The sequence below is a fragment of the Pseudonaja textilis genome, chromosome 9 (genome assembly GCF_049901715.1).
Source record: "Pseudonaja textilis isolate UNSWEBS1 chromosome 9, rPseTex1.2, whole genome shotgun sequence".
NCBI lineage: Eukaryota > Metazoa > Chordata > Lepidosauria > Squamata > Elapidae > Pseudonaja > Pseudonaja textilis.
The window spans coordinates 23,099,793-23,114,307 of NC_141998.1; the positions used below are offsets into that span (position 1 = coordinate 23,099,793).

Consider the following 14,515-nt stretch of genomic DNA (forward strand, 5'->3'; position numbering starts at 1 on the left):
GCAAGGAAGCCACGGTACACTTCTGCAGGACTGGTCAACTGCTGGTTCCTTAAGGAACATGGATTTTTGTCTTCGGTGAACCACAACGCTCCAGTGACATCTGTCTTCCTGTCTATCATCTCTCTCTTTCTCTATCATCTTTCTCAACCCTGATGCTAATCATAACCATTACAAGCTATTCCTGGTTACTTCCACTTGCAAACGCATTGTCATATTGAATTGCATCAGGCAGAGAGCCCCAGGGCATGTCTGTTTCAGCCCCTCCTCTCCCCGTACTCCCCCCAAAATCATGGACATTCTTTCAAGTAGCCATGTCAACTTTGTTGTGGCCTGCCGGCAGCTAGCAGAGCTGGCAGCAGAGTCAGACAGTGAGGAGGTTGGGGAGGAACCTGGGCCAGTCCTGGAGGCTGAGGAAGGCCAGGATGAGGGCTCTGCATCAGAGGCAGAGATGGGGCCAGGGCAGGCTAGCAGTCATCAGCTGCCTTCATAGTCGGACAGCAGTGAGGCGGGGGAGCAGCTGGAGCCGGTTCCCAGCCTGCGCATGCGCAGAGCTGCCAAAAGAAAAGAAGACTCATGAACTAAGGATCGATGTGGGAGTAAGGCCACAGGTGAACAGTAAATAGCCCCTGTCATAGGGATTAAAAGAGGAGCAAAAGGGGAGGGGGCTTTTGCAGGAAACAATTCGTTCATTGCAGCGGTGTGAAGATCTGCCTGTGCATCTCAGAGACCCTGTGCCAAGCCCTTCCTTGTCAGCACTGCATTTGGAAATATTCACTCCAAGCTAGATAAGGTCTGTGCTCCCAATTAGACCCTTGAAAGACTGTTTGCCAGGCCTTTGGCTGAAGGTGAATGCAAGAAATTCGCCTTCGTTTAATAAAAGGGGTTTTGCTGGGAAAGCCTAAGTCAGAACAACTGACTAAGTCAGAACAACCTTGCCCTAGCACTTCGGTTTGCACAGATGTGGTGTTGCACTTACCTGATCAATTCTGCTTCCAGCACAACCCCTTCTGAGTAGTGCTACCTCATTCCTCCTGTTATTCAAACCATGTTTATCCCACGTACTAGCCCAAGGATTGCATTGCATTGGTTTTCTAGTGCTGTTGATGGACTTCAGAGGAAGCGAAAATGGGACTGTCCTTGCAAATTAGATGTTTAAAAAAAGTCCTGCACCTTGCAATGAAGTGCATTCTTGCCAACCCCAAAAGAACCAGGCATGGCTAGTCTAGGGAAGAGAAGAACCAGGGGAGACATGATAGCAGTGTGCCAATATTTGAGGGGCTGCCACAGAGAGGAGGAAGGGGTCAAGCTATTTTCCAAAGCACCTGTAGGCCAGACAAGGAATAATAATGGATGGAAACTGATCAAGAAGAGATTCAACCTGAAAATAAGCAGAAACTTTCTGACAGTGAGAGCAATCAACCCATGGAACAGAAGTTGCCTTCAGAAGTTGTGGGAGCTTTCAAGAAGAGACTGGACTGCCATTTATCCTGCTTTGGTGGGGGTTGGACTAGATGAGCTACAAGGTCCCTTCCAACCCTATTAAACTTGAACCGTCATCTTTTAAAATCCCTTTTTGGTCTGTGGGACTCCCCCTCTCGTAAATTTTATTCAACTTGCAATGTCTGTTCCTTAGCTACGATGGGAAAGGGACAATAATATCCCTATTTTTTTTGTATTGTACCCTTTTTAGAAAGGGTTTAGAAAAGGTCTACCGTATCCTGTTTTAGTTGTTCCTCTGGCCAAATTGGAAATCACCATACGCCGACTCAATTAGGGGACTAGAGGCTAAAACATAAAGAACGGTAACTGGAATTGGGTATGTCTAGTTTGATGAAAAGAAGACCCAGGGGTGACATGATAGCAGTGTTCCAATATCTCAGGGGCTGCCCCAAAGAAGAGGGAGTCAAGCTATTCTCCAAAGCACCTGAGGGCAGGACAAGAAGCAATGGGTGGAAATTAATCAAGGAGAGAAGCAACCTCGAACTAAGGAGGAATTTCCTGACAGTGGGAATAATTAATCACTGTACCAATTTGCCTCCAGAAATTGTAAACGCTCCAACACTGGAAGTTTTTAAGAAGAGATTGGATAATTGTTTGAAATGCTAGAGGGTTTCCTTCTTAAGCAAAGGGTTGGACTAGAAGACCTCCAAGGTCCCTTCCAAAGCTGTTATTCTATCGCATTCTAATTGTTCCCAGACCTTGCACCAAATCATCTTGTGGGGAGACGGTGAAAACCCTTTCGCAGAAGGAACACAAATAAAGAAATGTACACGTTGAATAGTGCGGTTGTGAGAAACTGAGACCGATTTCTTTTATTGAGATCAATTTCTTTTAAAATGACAACATGTGGAAATTGAGCAGTAACAGAAAAAAAAAATTAAGCAGCAATTCTCTCCTTTAACACACACACACACACACACACACACACATACACACACACACAATTCACATCCAAATGAAAAATCTGCAAAAGGAGGCATAGGATTTCTCTTTCATACCAGATAACACTCTCAAAAACCTAAAGCAACTATAAACAGGACGTTGCTTATTTAGCACCAATCCCTTGAACAGAAAATCTTAGTCCACTCCAAACTCCCTGCAAACTCTTTTTAAAAACAAAAACAAAACAACAATAACAATAACCAAAAAAAAAACACACAACGAAAAACTAATATTTGGTTGTGGGAAGGAGATTAGGTAAACCTTTCCCAAAGATTCCCAAAATATATATTTTTGCATGTCATTCTTTTTTTTTTTAAGATTCTTTGCTTCCCATTTCCCTGAATTCAGCAGTTTCCTTTCGAGAGAGATGTACTGGCTGGGAAAACAGCCCTATCACACCTGAGAAGTCTCCCTTCCCCAAATCAGTGCGCAAAATCGCTAACATGCTATAAAAGAGCTACTTGGTGGGGGGGAAAAATGGACATTTATCCAATCGCCCCTACAGAAGCGTCAATAGTAACAACTGAGTTAGACCCTGGAATGTGTACTTAGTGAACGAGGTTTGATACATGAAGGATTGACCAACTTTGGGGATGGATGCTATGCAAACATTTTTTTCTCTTTTGTACAGTACATCATTAAGTATGAACAACCTGCAAGCTGTCAGTGCAAAAAAAAAAAAACAAACCTACAATTCCCACCCCAATTAAATACATATCAGTCAACAATAGGTTGGTGTTGATTGTCAAACACAGTTTCAAAGATCACAAAGACTCTTCCAGAAAAACCAGCCTGAATAAGCTAGACTCTCATTTTTAGAATATCTGTACATAGCCAAAAATATTTTAAATTACATACATACACACGTATGTATGTATGTGCAGGTGTGTGTGTATATACACATATGTATACATTCCCCAAAATACTAGCAGCAACCAACTGCATAATACAAGGCCTACAATTGCTCTTCCTGCTCTCGGCTGCAACTTCTCGACTGTACATCCCTGGTTAAAAAGAACGTTTTTCAGAATGCCTTGCTGACTTTTACATGGGTAGAATGTACATAATTTAAGTAAATTTACATATTGCACACAAGGAGCTCTCAGGGATCGGTGCAGTGTCCTCTGCTACCCTTGGCAGAAGCTCCTTTTTTTAAAGCAAAGTTATTCTATATATATATGTGTGTGTGTGTGTGTGTAAGATGCAAATGGCAATTATTATTTATTTGAACTGGCCAGCCACGTGGCATCTCTGTTCAGGGCTGGCCGGCCCTACCCTTTGGAAGAATTCAGGAAGGTGCCAACCAAGGTTTGGGAGGCATAAACTCTGCGCCCAGAGAACCGACTTGGTGCTACCTAAACTAGTCTTTGAGCCTTTTGAGGTGCAGTCGGGAAGGAGGTGGCAACGGAACCACATCGCCACTGCAGTTGAAGAAAGATTCACCTCGGCAGTTGGGTTGACTTTGGTAGGCGGATTAAAAGAGAGCATCGTTTTGAGCGTTACTTTAGGGGAGTACAATCTTTCCGGTGGAATTGAAGCGGATCGTTCCACCATTTAAGCCACTTGTAGAACTAAGGCCATGATGGAGAACCTATGGCACGCGTGCCACAGGTGGCAAGTAGAGCCATTTGTGTGGGCAGGCGAGCCACAGCCAAATTTACCCGCACTGCTCATGCGCATGCCTCCCAGCTGATTTTCGACCCGTTTGAGGCCATTTTCGCCCTCCTGGAAGCTTAAGGGAAGCCTCTCAGCTTCAGGAGGCCGAAAAACAGGGCTTCTGGAAATACCGGAAGTGATGAAATAGGCCCGTTTTCAGCCTCCCGATGCATGCGCGGGGGGGCGGGGCAGTGCTCATTGCATTGTGGGCGCTTTCGGCACACCACAACAAAATGGTTCGCCACCACTGCACTAAGGAATATAGGCCATCCTTGACTTAACAACCATTTGCTTAGCAACTGTAGGGAGGGCTGACAAAATGACTTACAACCAGTCACGCAATCAAAATTGGCAACCAATATATATTTATGACAGCTGCAGGTGTCCCATGCGATGGCCATTTGCGACCTTCCCAAGGGGTCTTCAATGGGGGATGTTGGTTTTGCTTAAAGACCATGTGATTCAATTAACGACAGAAAAAGGACCGTGTGACTCATTTAACAACTGCATCACTTAGCAATAGAGGCTCTGCTCCCAATTGTGCTCGTACATGGAGGACTGTATGAACCATAGTTAACCAAGTTAGCGCTGGCGTAACTTACTTGTCAGAGGCTGTATCTGGCTAGGGTCAATTTCATGTCTGGTGAAACTATATTTATAGTCCCAACCAGACACACACACACACAAATACTTCCTTGGAGTTTTTGTACTGGCCTTGAACGTAGTTGAAGGTAAAAGTTGTATCCTAAATGCATGAAAAGTATCACGTTTTTCAAACAATTGGATAAACCAATTGTTTATCAATTCCACGTAGCATTTAAACGTACCTTAAAACGGCACTGAGAAACTGGCCTATTTGAATCTTAGGGACCCGCATTTCTGCGAATTCTGAACTCGCATCTTTTGGGTGCCGTTTTAAAGATACAACCTCTCTTATATCAAGTTACGAAGTAGATTATTTTTTTTTCCTTGTTCTGTTAGCAAAACCTCCCCTCTATAATTCCCGGTCCCCAAGTTCACAGCAGGAAACCACAACAGGCACCACAATTATTTTGAATACTCAAGATTACCATCCAGTTCAATCCCATTACTAGATATATCCAGGACCAGATCCTGCCTGTTTCATGGGTTTATCTAATGAGCTGATCCAGTAGCAACTATGCTTAGATCATCCTCCAGGAGAGGAACTCTCTCTCTCGTTATGTCTCAAGAGTCACAGACGGAAGCCCTTCCATCTAAGACGGTTGCTTTCCTCTGCCTCGGGATAGGACCGACTCCGTGTACAAACCTCCACAAAGCGAGAACACTTTCATTTGTTGGTTTGCACAAGGAACTCCGAATTGCTCCTTGCCCCTCTAAAAATACCAGTTAGGATGAAATATACAAAATATTCAAACCTTTGCAAATACCGATCACTGTAAGAGACTTGTGAAGTTTGAAAAGTTGATATTCTGATGCGTAAGGGAGGGGGGGAAATGTGGGAGTGGAGAATAAACGTTTATAGAAAACAGTCATTGTCCTGCAGGCAAAAGCCCAATCTGTCAACTAAAAAATATTCCTTTGGCCTTTTTAGTTGCCATCAGAAAGGGAGTGGGGGAAAGCAGTGCATTCCTTAAATGCCTCAAATAATCACCTTGGCAGCCCAAAGCTGTCGGCACGCAGGAATATTACTGGAGAGCATGATTGATGACTCTTGGCTATGGATGTATCCCGTTGGAGAATATACATCCAGAGGGCGGGGGGAAGACCAGGGTCAAGGAGGAAATGAATGATGTATTTTAGAGTCGGCTGCACCCAGCTAACACTGAGATGGTCACTCCTAATAAATCAATTTTTTTTACTCTGAGAGATGTGGCTAGACATTTATGATTTGAATGGGGGTGGATTTGTTGGAGGCCCTGACACAATCGATGAAAGGAGGACTTAACAGTGACTTTTCTGAGAAATATTTACGAAAAAAGAAAAGAAAAATGCGTGGAAGAGCTGACTCGTGAGGTTTAAGACGATGGGACCACGAAACTGCACATTCAACGTGCCCACCCAAAATCCGCCCATCTTTACGTTGTAGGTTCAACACCGTTGGCCCTTAATTACCAAGAGGTGCTGATCATGGCTGAAAGACATCCTTACCCATAAAGTAGAGAGTTTCTCCAGTCTCTAACTAGACAATTGTTTTCACTTGAGGTTTCTCAGTATGGCGAGATAGCGCAGCCAGTTGTTATCAACCATTTGTTCGGTAGCCATTCCCAGTTTGCAATGGCGCTGGAAAAAAAAAAGGTGACTAATGCCCGTTTCCCACACTTACGACCATCGCAGCGTGATCAAAATTCAGACGCTTGGCAAGTGGCTTCATATTTATGACGGTGGCCGTATCCTGGGGTCACATGATCCCCTCTTGCGACCTTCTGACAAGCAAAGACAGTGGGGAAGCCAGATTCACTTAACAACTGAGTTACTAACTTAACAATTGCAGCATTTCACTTAATTGTGGCAAGGAAGGTTGTAAAAAAGGAAGCAGAACACGCTGAACAATTGTCTCGCTTAGTAACAGAATTTGGGGGCTCAGTTGTGGTTGTAAGTCAAAGATTACCTGGATTTTTTTAGTGTGCAAACAAGGTTTCCCTGTGCAAAAATCTCTCTCCTTTTTTTTTTTTTTTTTGCATTCTGATTCCTTTTGTTCATTTCAAATATCAGTTTGATAACCCTGTCCTGGCCAGGCTAGAAAAATTAAATATACTGTTATGTTACGCAACCTTCTCTGTTTCGACCTGAACTTTTCTTCCACAGAAAAATAATTTTCTTTCCAGAAAACATCCCTACAAGGGATGAGATCTTGCTTGATATATTAGAGTGCCCTTGATCCAAAATGGCTCAGAACAAAATGCACTCCAACAAAAATAAAAAGACTAACATTAAATGAAACCCACAGTTTACGACTTTGTTGCTAACAATTATGCAGAAGGCAGTGAAAATGAGTTCTCCTTTCTAGACCTTAATTCCAAATTTTAAAAAATTCTGGAAATTATTATTATATATATATATATATATATATATATATATATATACATACATACATACATACATATACACACACATGGTATTCAGCTTTATTCGGGTATTTTCCCATGAACAAAGCTAAATACCATACATGTAAGTACCCGCGAAAACTTAAGGAAACATATATATATACATATATATATATATATATACACATACATAAAGATATACATTAAAAGTCAATGGCTTACATCAGAGAGACTTATCTGCTGGACAGAATACTGAAGAGACAAAGAATGAAAATAAATTGGAATACATTATATTTTTTCCACAATCCAAGCAGATACTATATTTGCTATTTTTTTTCCTAGAAGTGCCATTTAGTGGCAGATATGCTTAAGTGTTATTTTTAAAGCCATTTCCAGGGTTAGGAATAATTTTCTCCACCATCAATATTTTCTGTTTTTTGTTTGTTTGTTTGTTTGTTTTTTAAAAAAAAAAACTCTCGAGGAGGTGAGAGACGTGCTCCAGTTTTTAAGAAAGCTTTTTTTTCCCCTGTCCTTCTGACTCGCCCACCACCCTTTTTGGCTTTATTCTTGGAGCAGAGTTTCTCTCCAGTTAAATCCGCCAGTTGGTCCATGAGTGAGAGGCAGGATGGGTGGATCGGTGAGTTGCCAAAGTCCGGTATCTCCAAGCTCTTCACAACAGCAGAAGCCCAAGTAGGGAATCTGAAATGAAGCGGGGAAAAAAAAAAAACCATCAGCGAAATATTTAACAGAATAACAAAGTTGGAAGGGACTTTGAAGGTCATCTAGTTCTTTGGTCACCCCCAAAGTCACCCCCAAAGCAATTAATCCAGGCTGCGTGGGAACACAAGGCTGCGCTGCCCACAGGGCCCGTGGGAACACAAGCCTTGTATCACTTGCATTGCGAACAACACGAAGTAGTGAGGGGAGGGGGGAAAGGGTGGAGGGGGGACTTGCCCCACTCACCCCACATGCGTGGCCTGGCCACCGGGCTGCTGCTTTCCACTTCTTTCTTCTTCTGCTTTTGGTTGCATGCAAGGAAAGCAGCAAAAGTCTTTCTTTCTCTCCCCCAAACTCCGCCAGCAATGAGTCTTTGGGACACTGCAAGGCCTCCTATTCCAAGAGGCTGCGCCGGCATGACAAGGCTGACAAAGACTCATTTCCAGCAGAGTTTGGGGAAGAGAAAGAAAGGCTTCTGCTGCTTCTGCTGCTTTCATTGCATTAAGCCAAAAGTCTCTCCCTTTCTTTCTCTCTTTCCCCCTGAGAACGGAGCTGGAGACGGAATCCTGCGATCCCAAATAAAGAACGATTGATCGGTAGGAAAACAGGGTGCGGAATTTTCCTGCAGACTTTGGGGGGATTTTCCCAGGGTCTCTGGTCCATGGGATTTAAAATGATGAGCTTGGTGGTCCCTGAGGTCCCAAAAGTTGGTGACTCCTGTTCTAGTCCAATCAAGCAGGAGAGTTCTATCCCATTTCTGACAAGTGGTTGTCCAATCTCTTCTTAAAAACCTTGAACAGAATGGATGTAAACTGAGGATTACCTTTAATCATTAGACAATGGTCTCTAAACTTTCTATCATAACTTTTTATCCTCTTCTGAAACCTGGATTACTGCAGCCAGTTTTGGTCACCCTAACTACAAAAAAAGATGTTGAGACTTGGGAAAAGGGAAGAGAAGAGCAACTAAGATGATCAAAGGCCTCGGGAGACTAAACCATACAAAGAAAGGCTGCAGGAGTTGGGTTTGGCTAGTCAAAAGAAGAATTGGGGTGACCCAATAGCAGTATTCCAGTATTTGAGGGGCTGCCCCCAAAGAAGAGGGAGTCAAATTATTTTCCAAAGCACCAGGGGGCAGGAAAAGAAACAATGGCTGGAAACTAATCAAAGTGAGAAGCAACATGGAATTAAGGAGAAACTTTCTAACAATTAACCAGTGGAACAGCTTGCTTCCAGAAATCGTGGGGGCTCTATCACTGGAGGTTTTTAAGAAGAGACTGGACGGTCACTTGTCTGACATAGTATAGGTTCTCTTTCTTGAGCAGGGAGCTGGACTAGAAGACCTCCAAGGTCCCTCTGAACTCTATTCTAAGTTATTCTATTGTAGCCAAGAAGTCGCATGCCAGTAACTGGATTTCAGTATGATTGGTCAAATAATATTTTTTAGGTTGTGTTTGGAGAGGGGAGAGAATACCTTTTAGCCATGCACTTCCTCTACACAATCACAATTTTCTTTCAGGAGCGCAGAAGCAACACACACGTTGAAAATGCAAGTGCAAAAGAGAAGTGGATGCTGAAATTACCTTTTTGAAATGCTAAATCTATAATGGGCAGTCAGGATTAATTGCTCTGCAAATGTGCATACATGTGCACAATTTCATGGGCCCCATCAACTGGTTGTCCAAATGAGGTATGAGACAATCCCTTTCCAGCAATCTTCCCTGCTCATGTGGTTCTTGCGCTCAGACAATAAGCTTAGGGATCATGCCTGACTGAATAAAGTATGTTTGGACTCGGTAAGAAGATTTTCATCTGGGGACAAACAAAACCACATCTAAAGAGCTTTATCTTGTCGGCCTGTCAATCACCTTTCGGACCATCTGGACAAAATCCTTCGAATTCTGTGGTGACAGTCCTTGTAGCTGGCAAGTGCAGGCCTCCAGGGAGGATGCGTGCGCAACAATCAAAATGTTATTCCCTGTAGTTAAAAAAACAACAAGAAGAGATAAACACAGAATCATATAGATTTAAGTTTGCCAGGGATGAGCTCTCTGGGGCACAGAAGCAAAGCTTTGATGTGGGTTTGATGAGGCAGATGGGTTTTCTAGTTCAAAGTAGCTCCAAGATGCTGTCCTTTTAAGCTGAAGATAGTGAGAAGTTGAGAAAATAGAAAGCCACTACACACAGACAATGGTTTTGTGTCTACTTATAATCAATTTCTTCCTATCTAGATTTTCCACAATCTCTGGTGGAATTTGCGTTCTCTCCTTCTTTTATTCAACATAACCATTTTCATAAAGCATCTTTCCAACCCAATGCATTGCAAGCCAAGCCAAGCCAACCCAATGCAACCCAACACAACACAATGCAACTCAATCTAACACAACCCAATGCAACTCAATCCAACCCAACCCAACCCAACCCAACCCAACCCAATGCAACTCAACACAACCCAGCACAATGCAACTCAATACAACCCAACACAATGCAACCCAACATAATCCAATGCAACTTAACCCAACCCAACACAATGCAATCAAACCCAACACAATGCAAGGCAACCTAACTCAACCCAACCCAACCAACCCAACTCACTGTAGAGATAAGGTTTGAGACATTTGAAATGGGGAAGACACCAGCTATCTAGTCATGAATGGATTAATTCTTTTGGCCAAAATTAAATGAGTTTAAATCAAGATCCACACAGTCATTGGGAGGAGATTAAGCAACAATAAATTCTTGTGCATCTTTCCCCAGGAGCGCCTCTTTACATGGGACGGCCCTTCTTATTTTTTTCTTAAATTTGTACATAACAGAATATGAACTGAATATCTGCTGTTTTTTAAGAGAGAAAGTCTGTTTACAATGTTCATGAGTTTCCTATCGTAAAGCGGGACGATGGTTTTCTCTTCTGACTTGTCTTTACAATCCCACCCTACCATATCTTGAGTGGCCGTGTTACATACACAGGTAGTCCTCCACTTACGATGGTTGCTAAGCGAATCTGTTTTTCCCTGTTGACTTTGCTTGCCAGAACGTCGCAAAAAGGGATCACATGGCCTGGGGACACTGTGACCGTCATAAATATGAGTCAGTTGTCAAGCATCTTGAATTTTGATTGTGTGACTGTGGGGATATGGCAACGGTCGTAAGTGTGAAAAACGGGTCGTAAGTTGCTTTTTTCAGCGCCGTTGTAAATGGTCACTAAATGAACTGTTGTAAGTGAAGGACTACCTGACTCTCTTAATCTAATGTTACTGTTCTTCTCTTCGCCGGGATGGAATTATACTTGCCTTTAGCTTTGCATTCACTTAGAATTTCCTTGGTGACCTGAAAACTTCTGCTGATGTAGGTTTCATAGGATTCGGAAATTCCTAATTTGTTCACGGCTAAGTGAGGTCTGTGGAGGTTAAAAGAAAAAGAAGAAGAAGAAGAAGAAAGAAACAGAAAGCGAAAAATCCAAGTATCGTAAGAAGGAAAAGCTCGGCTACCATTCTCTGTTCTTGTCTTTCTGATTTTTGGGGGTTTTTTTTCCTTATTACTTTGCACTCCATTAACCTCCAAGAACTGGCTTTGTGAGATGGGCAGCCACAGGAATCAATCAAAATAAATAAATACAAACAAATAAGAGAATAAAGGGACCGTGGAGGTCTTCTAGTCCAACCCCTTGCTCAACCAGGAAGCCCTATACCACTTCAGAGAAATCTTTGTCCAATTTCTTCTTAAAAACTCCCAGTGTTGGAGCATTCACAATTCCTGGAGGCAAATGGTTCCACTGGTTAATTGTTCTAACTGTGGGTTGGATCTCTCCTTGACTAGTTCCTGGATTTGTCCTTCTTTTCATTAAACCAGACATACCCAACACCCGCAACTGTTGCTCCTACCTGTATGTTGTATCGACACTCAAACTGACTGCGGCTAAATCCGGTGGTGGGATCCAGGCTGGCAGAGAATTCCCTGGTACCCATTTGGTCCATTCAAACAAGCCTGGCTCGACTCGAATCTTCAGGTTATTTTCCTGTTGCAAGCCTAATAATGAGAGAGAGAGAGGGAGGGAGGGAGGGAGAGGGAGTGGGAAAGAGAAGAAAGAAAGGGACATTGAGGGAGGAGAGAGAAAGAAGAAGGGAGGGAGGAAGGAAGGGAAGGAAGGAAGGAAGAAAAGAAAAAGTGATTGAGAAAGGAGGGAGGGAAGGAGGGAGAGAGGAGGGAGGGAGGAAAGAGAAAGAAAGGAGAAAGAAAGAAAAGGAAGGAGGGAGGGAAGGAAAGAGAAAGAAAGAGGGATGGAGGAAAGAAAGGGAAAGAAAGAGAAAGAAAGAAAGAAAGAAAGAGGGAAGGAAAGAAAGAAGGAAAAAAGAAAGAAGGAAAAAAAGAAAGGGAGGGAGGAAAGAAAGGATGGGAAGGAAAGAAAGAACAAAATAAAGAAAGAAAGAAAAAGAAAGAAGCATAATATAAAAATTTAACTTGAGGCCAATGTTTCATGCCATTTGCAACTGTTTGTGTTTCCTTTCCGGTGAACAAATTTGGCCTCTTTGCTGTATGTTTTTATCAACTGCCTCTTACGTGTGCATAAAACACAATTCTGACTGGGTTTAAACATCCAGGCAAGATAATTTTACAGACTTGTAGGAACAAGCCCTCAAACTCATCACTGGGATGGACTCGGCCATGGGTGTCCCTCAGGGAAGCCAACATCAACCCACCCAGGGACTTACCTTTCAGGATATGGTGTGCGGTCTGCACACACCGCAGCGATGGAGAGCAATAGATGTGGTGGATGACTGTGTTGCTTTCAAGGAGAGCCTCACCTGTATTGAGACACGAGTTCAAAATAAAGGACACAGCAGGGTCTGCAACACACCGAGGGCCAAATTTCCTACCTTTTTTTTAAGGTAGGGTGATTCTCCAACCCTAAAAAGACCTTGAAGATGGATAAAAGTAAAAAAAAAAAAAGAAATCTTCACTGTGCCCCTAGGGCCCACGATGTTCTGGGACAGGCTACGGATATCATCTTTGGAACAGGTTGTCCTCAACTAACGAATGGTCACTGGGTCACCATGAGAAGTTTCGATGGAACAGGGAGGTACTTACAACCTGGATTATTGTTTATACTGTAATACATTCTAGTTGCTGTTCGATTGACTTTATAGAGAAGACATTTGGAAATTAGCTCATGTTGAGTTTGGCCAGAGAGAACATTTTGGCTCCTTTGCCATTCCTGATTTCACAGTGGACTTTGATCACATAAGCTACGCTCGGTCTTTATAAATGTGGGCAGATCATTTCCCCGTTTTTGCATTTTTTGGAGAACAAACCCAACTATAAAACTGTGCCCTGCAAGGCAAGTAACCACATTCAGCCTCTAGATGGCAATTGTGCTGCAAAAAACAATGTTCCCATCCAACGGGTATTCCTTTTAAAAGCTGAGTTCAAGAGGTGATTTTGAGTGGTGTTATCACGTTGTCACTCTGGAAAATGTGAGACTTGCGGTAGGGCATTGCAGAAGTCATTTTCACGGGTTCCTAAGGGAGGGGGAAGAGATTGGATAGCATTCCGTCGGTGACGTTGTTTGACCCGAGTGACACAATTGGCATCATTGGCGCAAATGTTGTCAATTGGCAAAGCTGTAGCCAAACTGGGCCAGTGCCAAGCAAGGCAGCCCATGTGGAGGTGTGAAAAACGGGGGCTTTACTGTCATTGTGCTATGGAGATGCCAACAGATACAGGAGCATTAGCGAACGGATCACAAGGCACTGCAAGGATGAATGTACCAGGGCCTTTAGATCGGGGTGTCCAACAGCATGGCTGGCTCAGGAATTAGGGGAGTCGAAGTCCACAGGTCTTAAAGTTGCTAAGGTTGGACACTCTTACTTTAGACCAGTAGCCCCCACTCTCTTTCTGGCTTTGCGGAGTGATGGGGAGAGGGGGAGGGGAAATAGTTCTGTGTGAGTGGCAGGTGGGTATCATGTCCCTGGTGGAGACTGATTCTGAGGGAGAGGAGGAACAGCCGACAAGGAGTGAAAGTGTGGCTCTGGAGGTGGTGGAGGAGGCTGGGGAAGGGCGGATGCCGGCTGGGCAGTCAGAGGAGGACCCAGGCCCATCCCCTCTCCATCCTAGGGCACGCAGGGAGGAGAGGATAAGGGAGAGAATGGGTTCTTGGGAGGAGAGGGCCTTGATCCTCTCCATGGGCTGCAGCTGTGACAACTGAATAAGAGGATGGACAGGCGTACAGGCGACTGCTGGAAACAAAGCATGGAAATATCTCTAGTTTATGGTTCCTCTCTGAGTTCAGCGTCCTTCCCAGTGTGTGTTCCGATATCTGTAGACGTCTTCAAGCCCTTATCTTGCCTGGTTTGTGTTGTTTTTTTACTCTTTATAATTTATAGGCATTTTTAGTTTAAACGGCATTTCCTCCTTCTTGTAACTGCTCGTGTGGGAGTTTTTTTGTCTTCAGTCAAGGATATTTGGAGATTGGAAGCAAAGTAAAGGAATAAAAGGGGCTTTATTTGTTTTTTGTGACTGTGTTTATTTTGTATTTCCCCTCCCCGCCCCCCGGGTCATCACAGTGGGCATGCTCGCCCGCGCAGCTCCATTGGCACGATCAGCAGGCACTCGGACCATTGCAGCTTCACGCATGTGCACAAGTGCCCACCACTCACGCAAATGGAGCTGCATATG

The 14,515-nt window shown here is 43.6% G+C and overlaps 1 protein-coding gene across 1 annotated transcript in view; it reads right to left on the reverse strand.

Moving 5' to 3' along the window:
• Positions 1–7,550: 7,550 nt before the first annotated feature.
• Positions 7,551–14,515, reverse strand: part of UBASH3B (ubiquitin associated and SH3 domain containing B) — a 58,103-nt gene continuing 51,138 nt past the window's right edge. The window contains exons 10-14 of the mRNA XM_026709216.2: positions 12,553–12,645; positions 11,725–11,869; positions 11,134–11,240; positions 9,709–9,818; positions 7,551–7,823 (exon numbers count right to left, since the gene is read on the reverse strand). Of these exons, the coding sequence (XP_026565001.1) occupies positions 7,686–7,823; positions 9,709–9,818; positions 11,134–11,240; positions 11,725–11,869; positions 12,553–12,645 (593 nt within the window). The 3' untranslated portion in view covers positions 7,551–7,685. The remainder of the gene's footprint in view (positions 7,824–9,708; positions 9,819–11,133; positions 11,241–11,724; positions 11,870–12,552; positions 12,646–14,515) is intronic.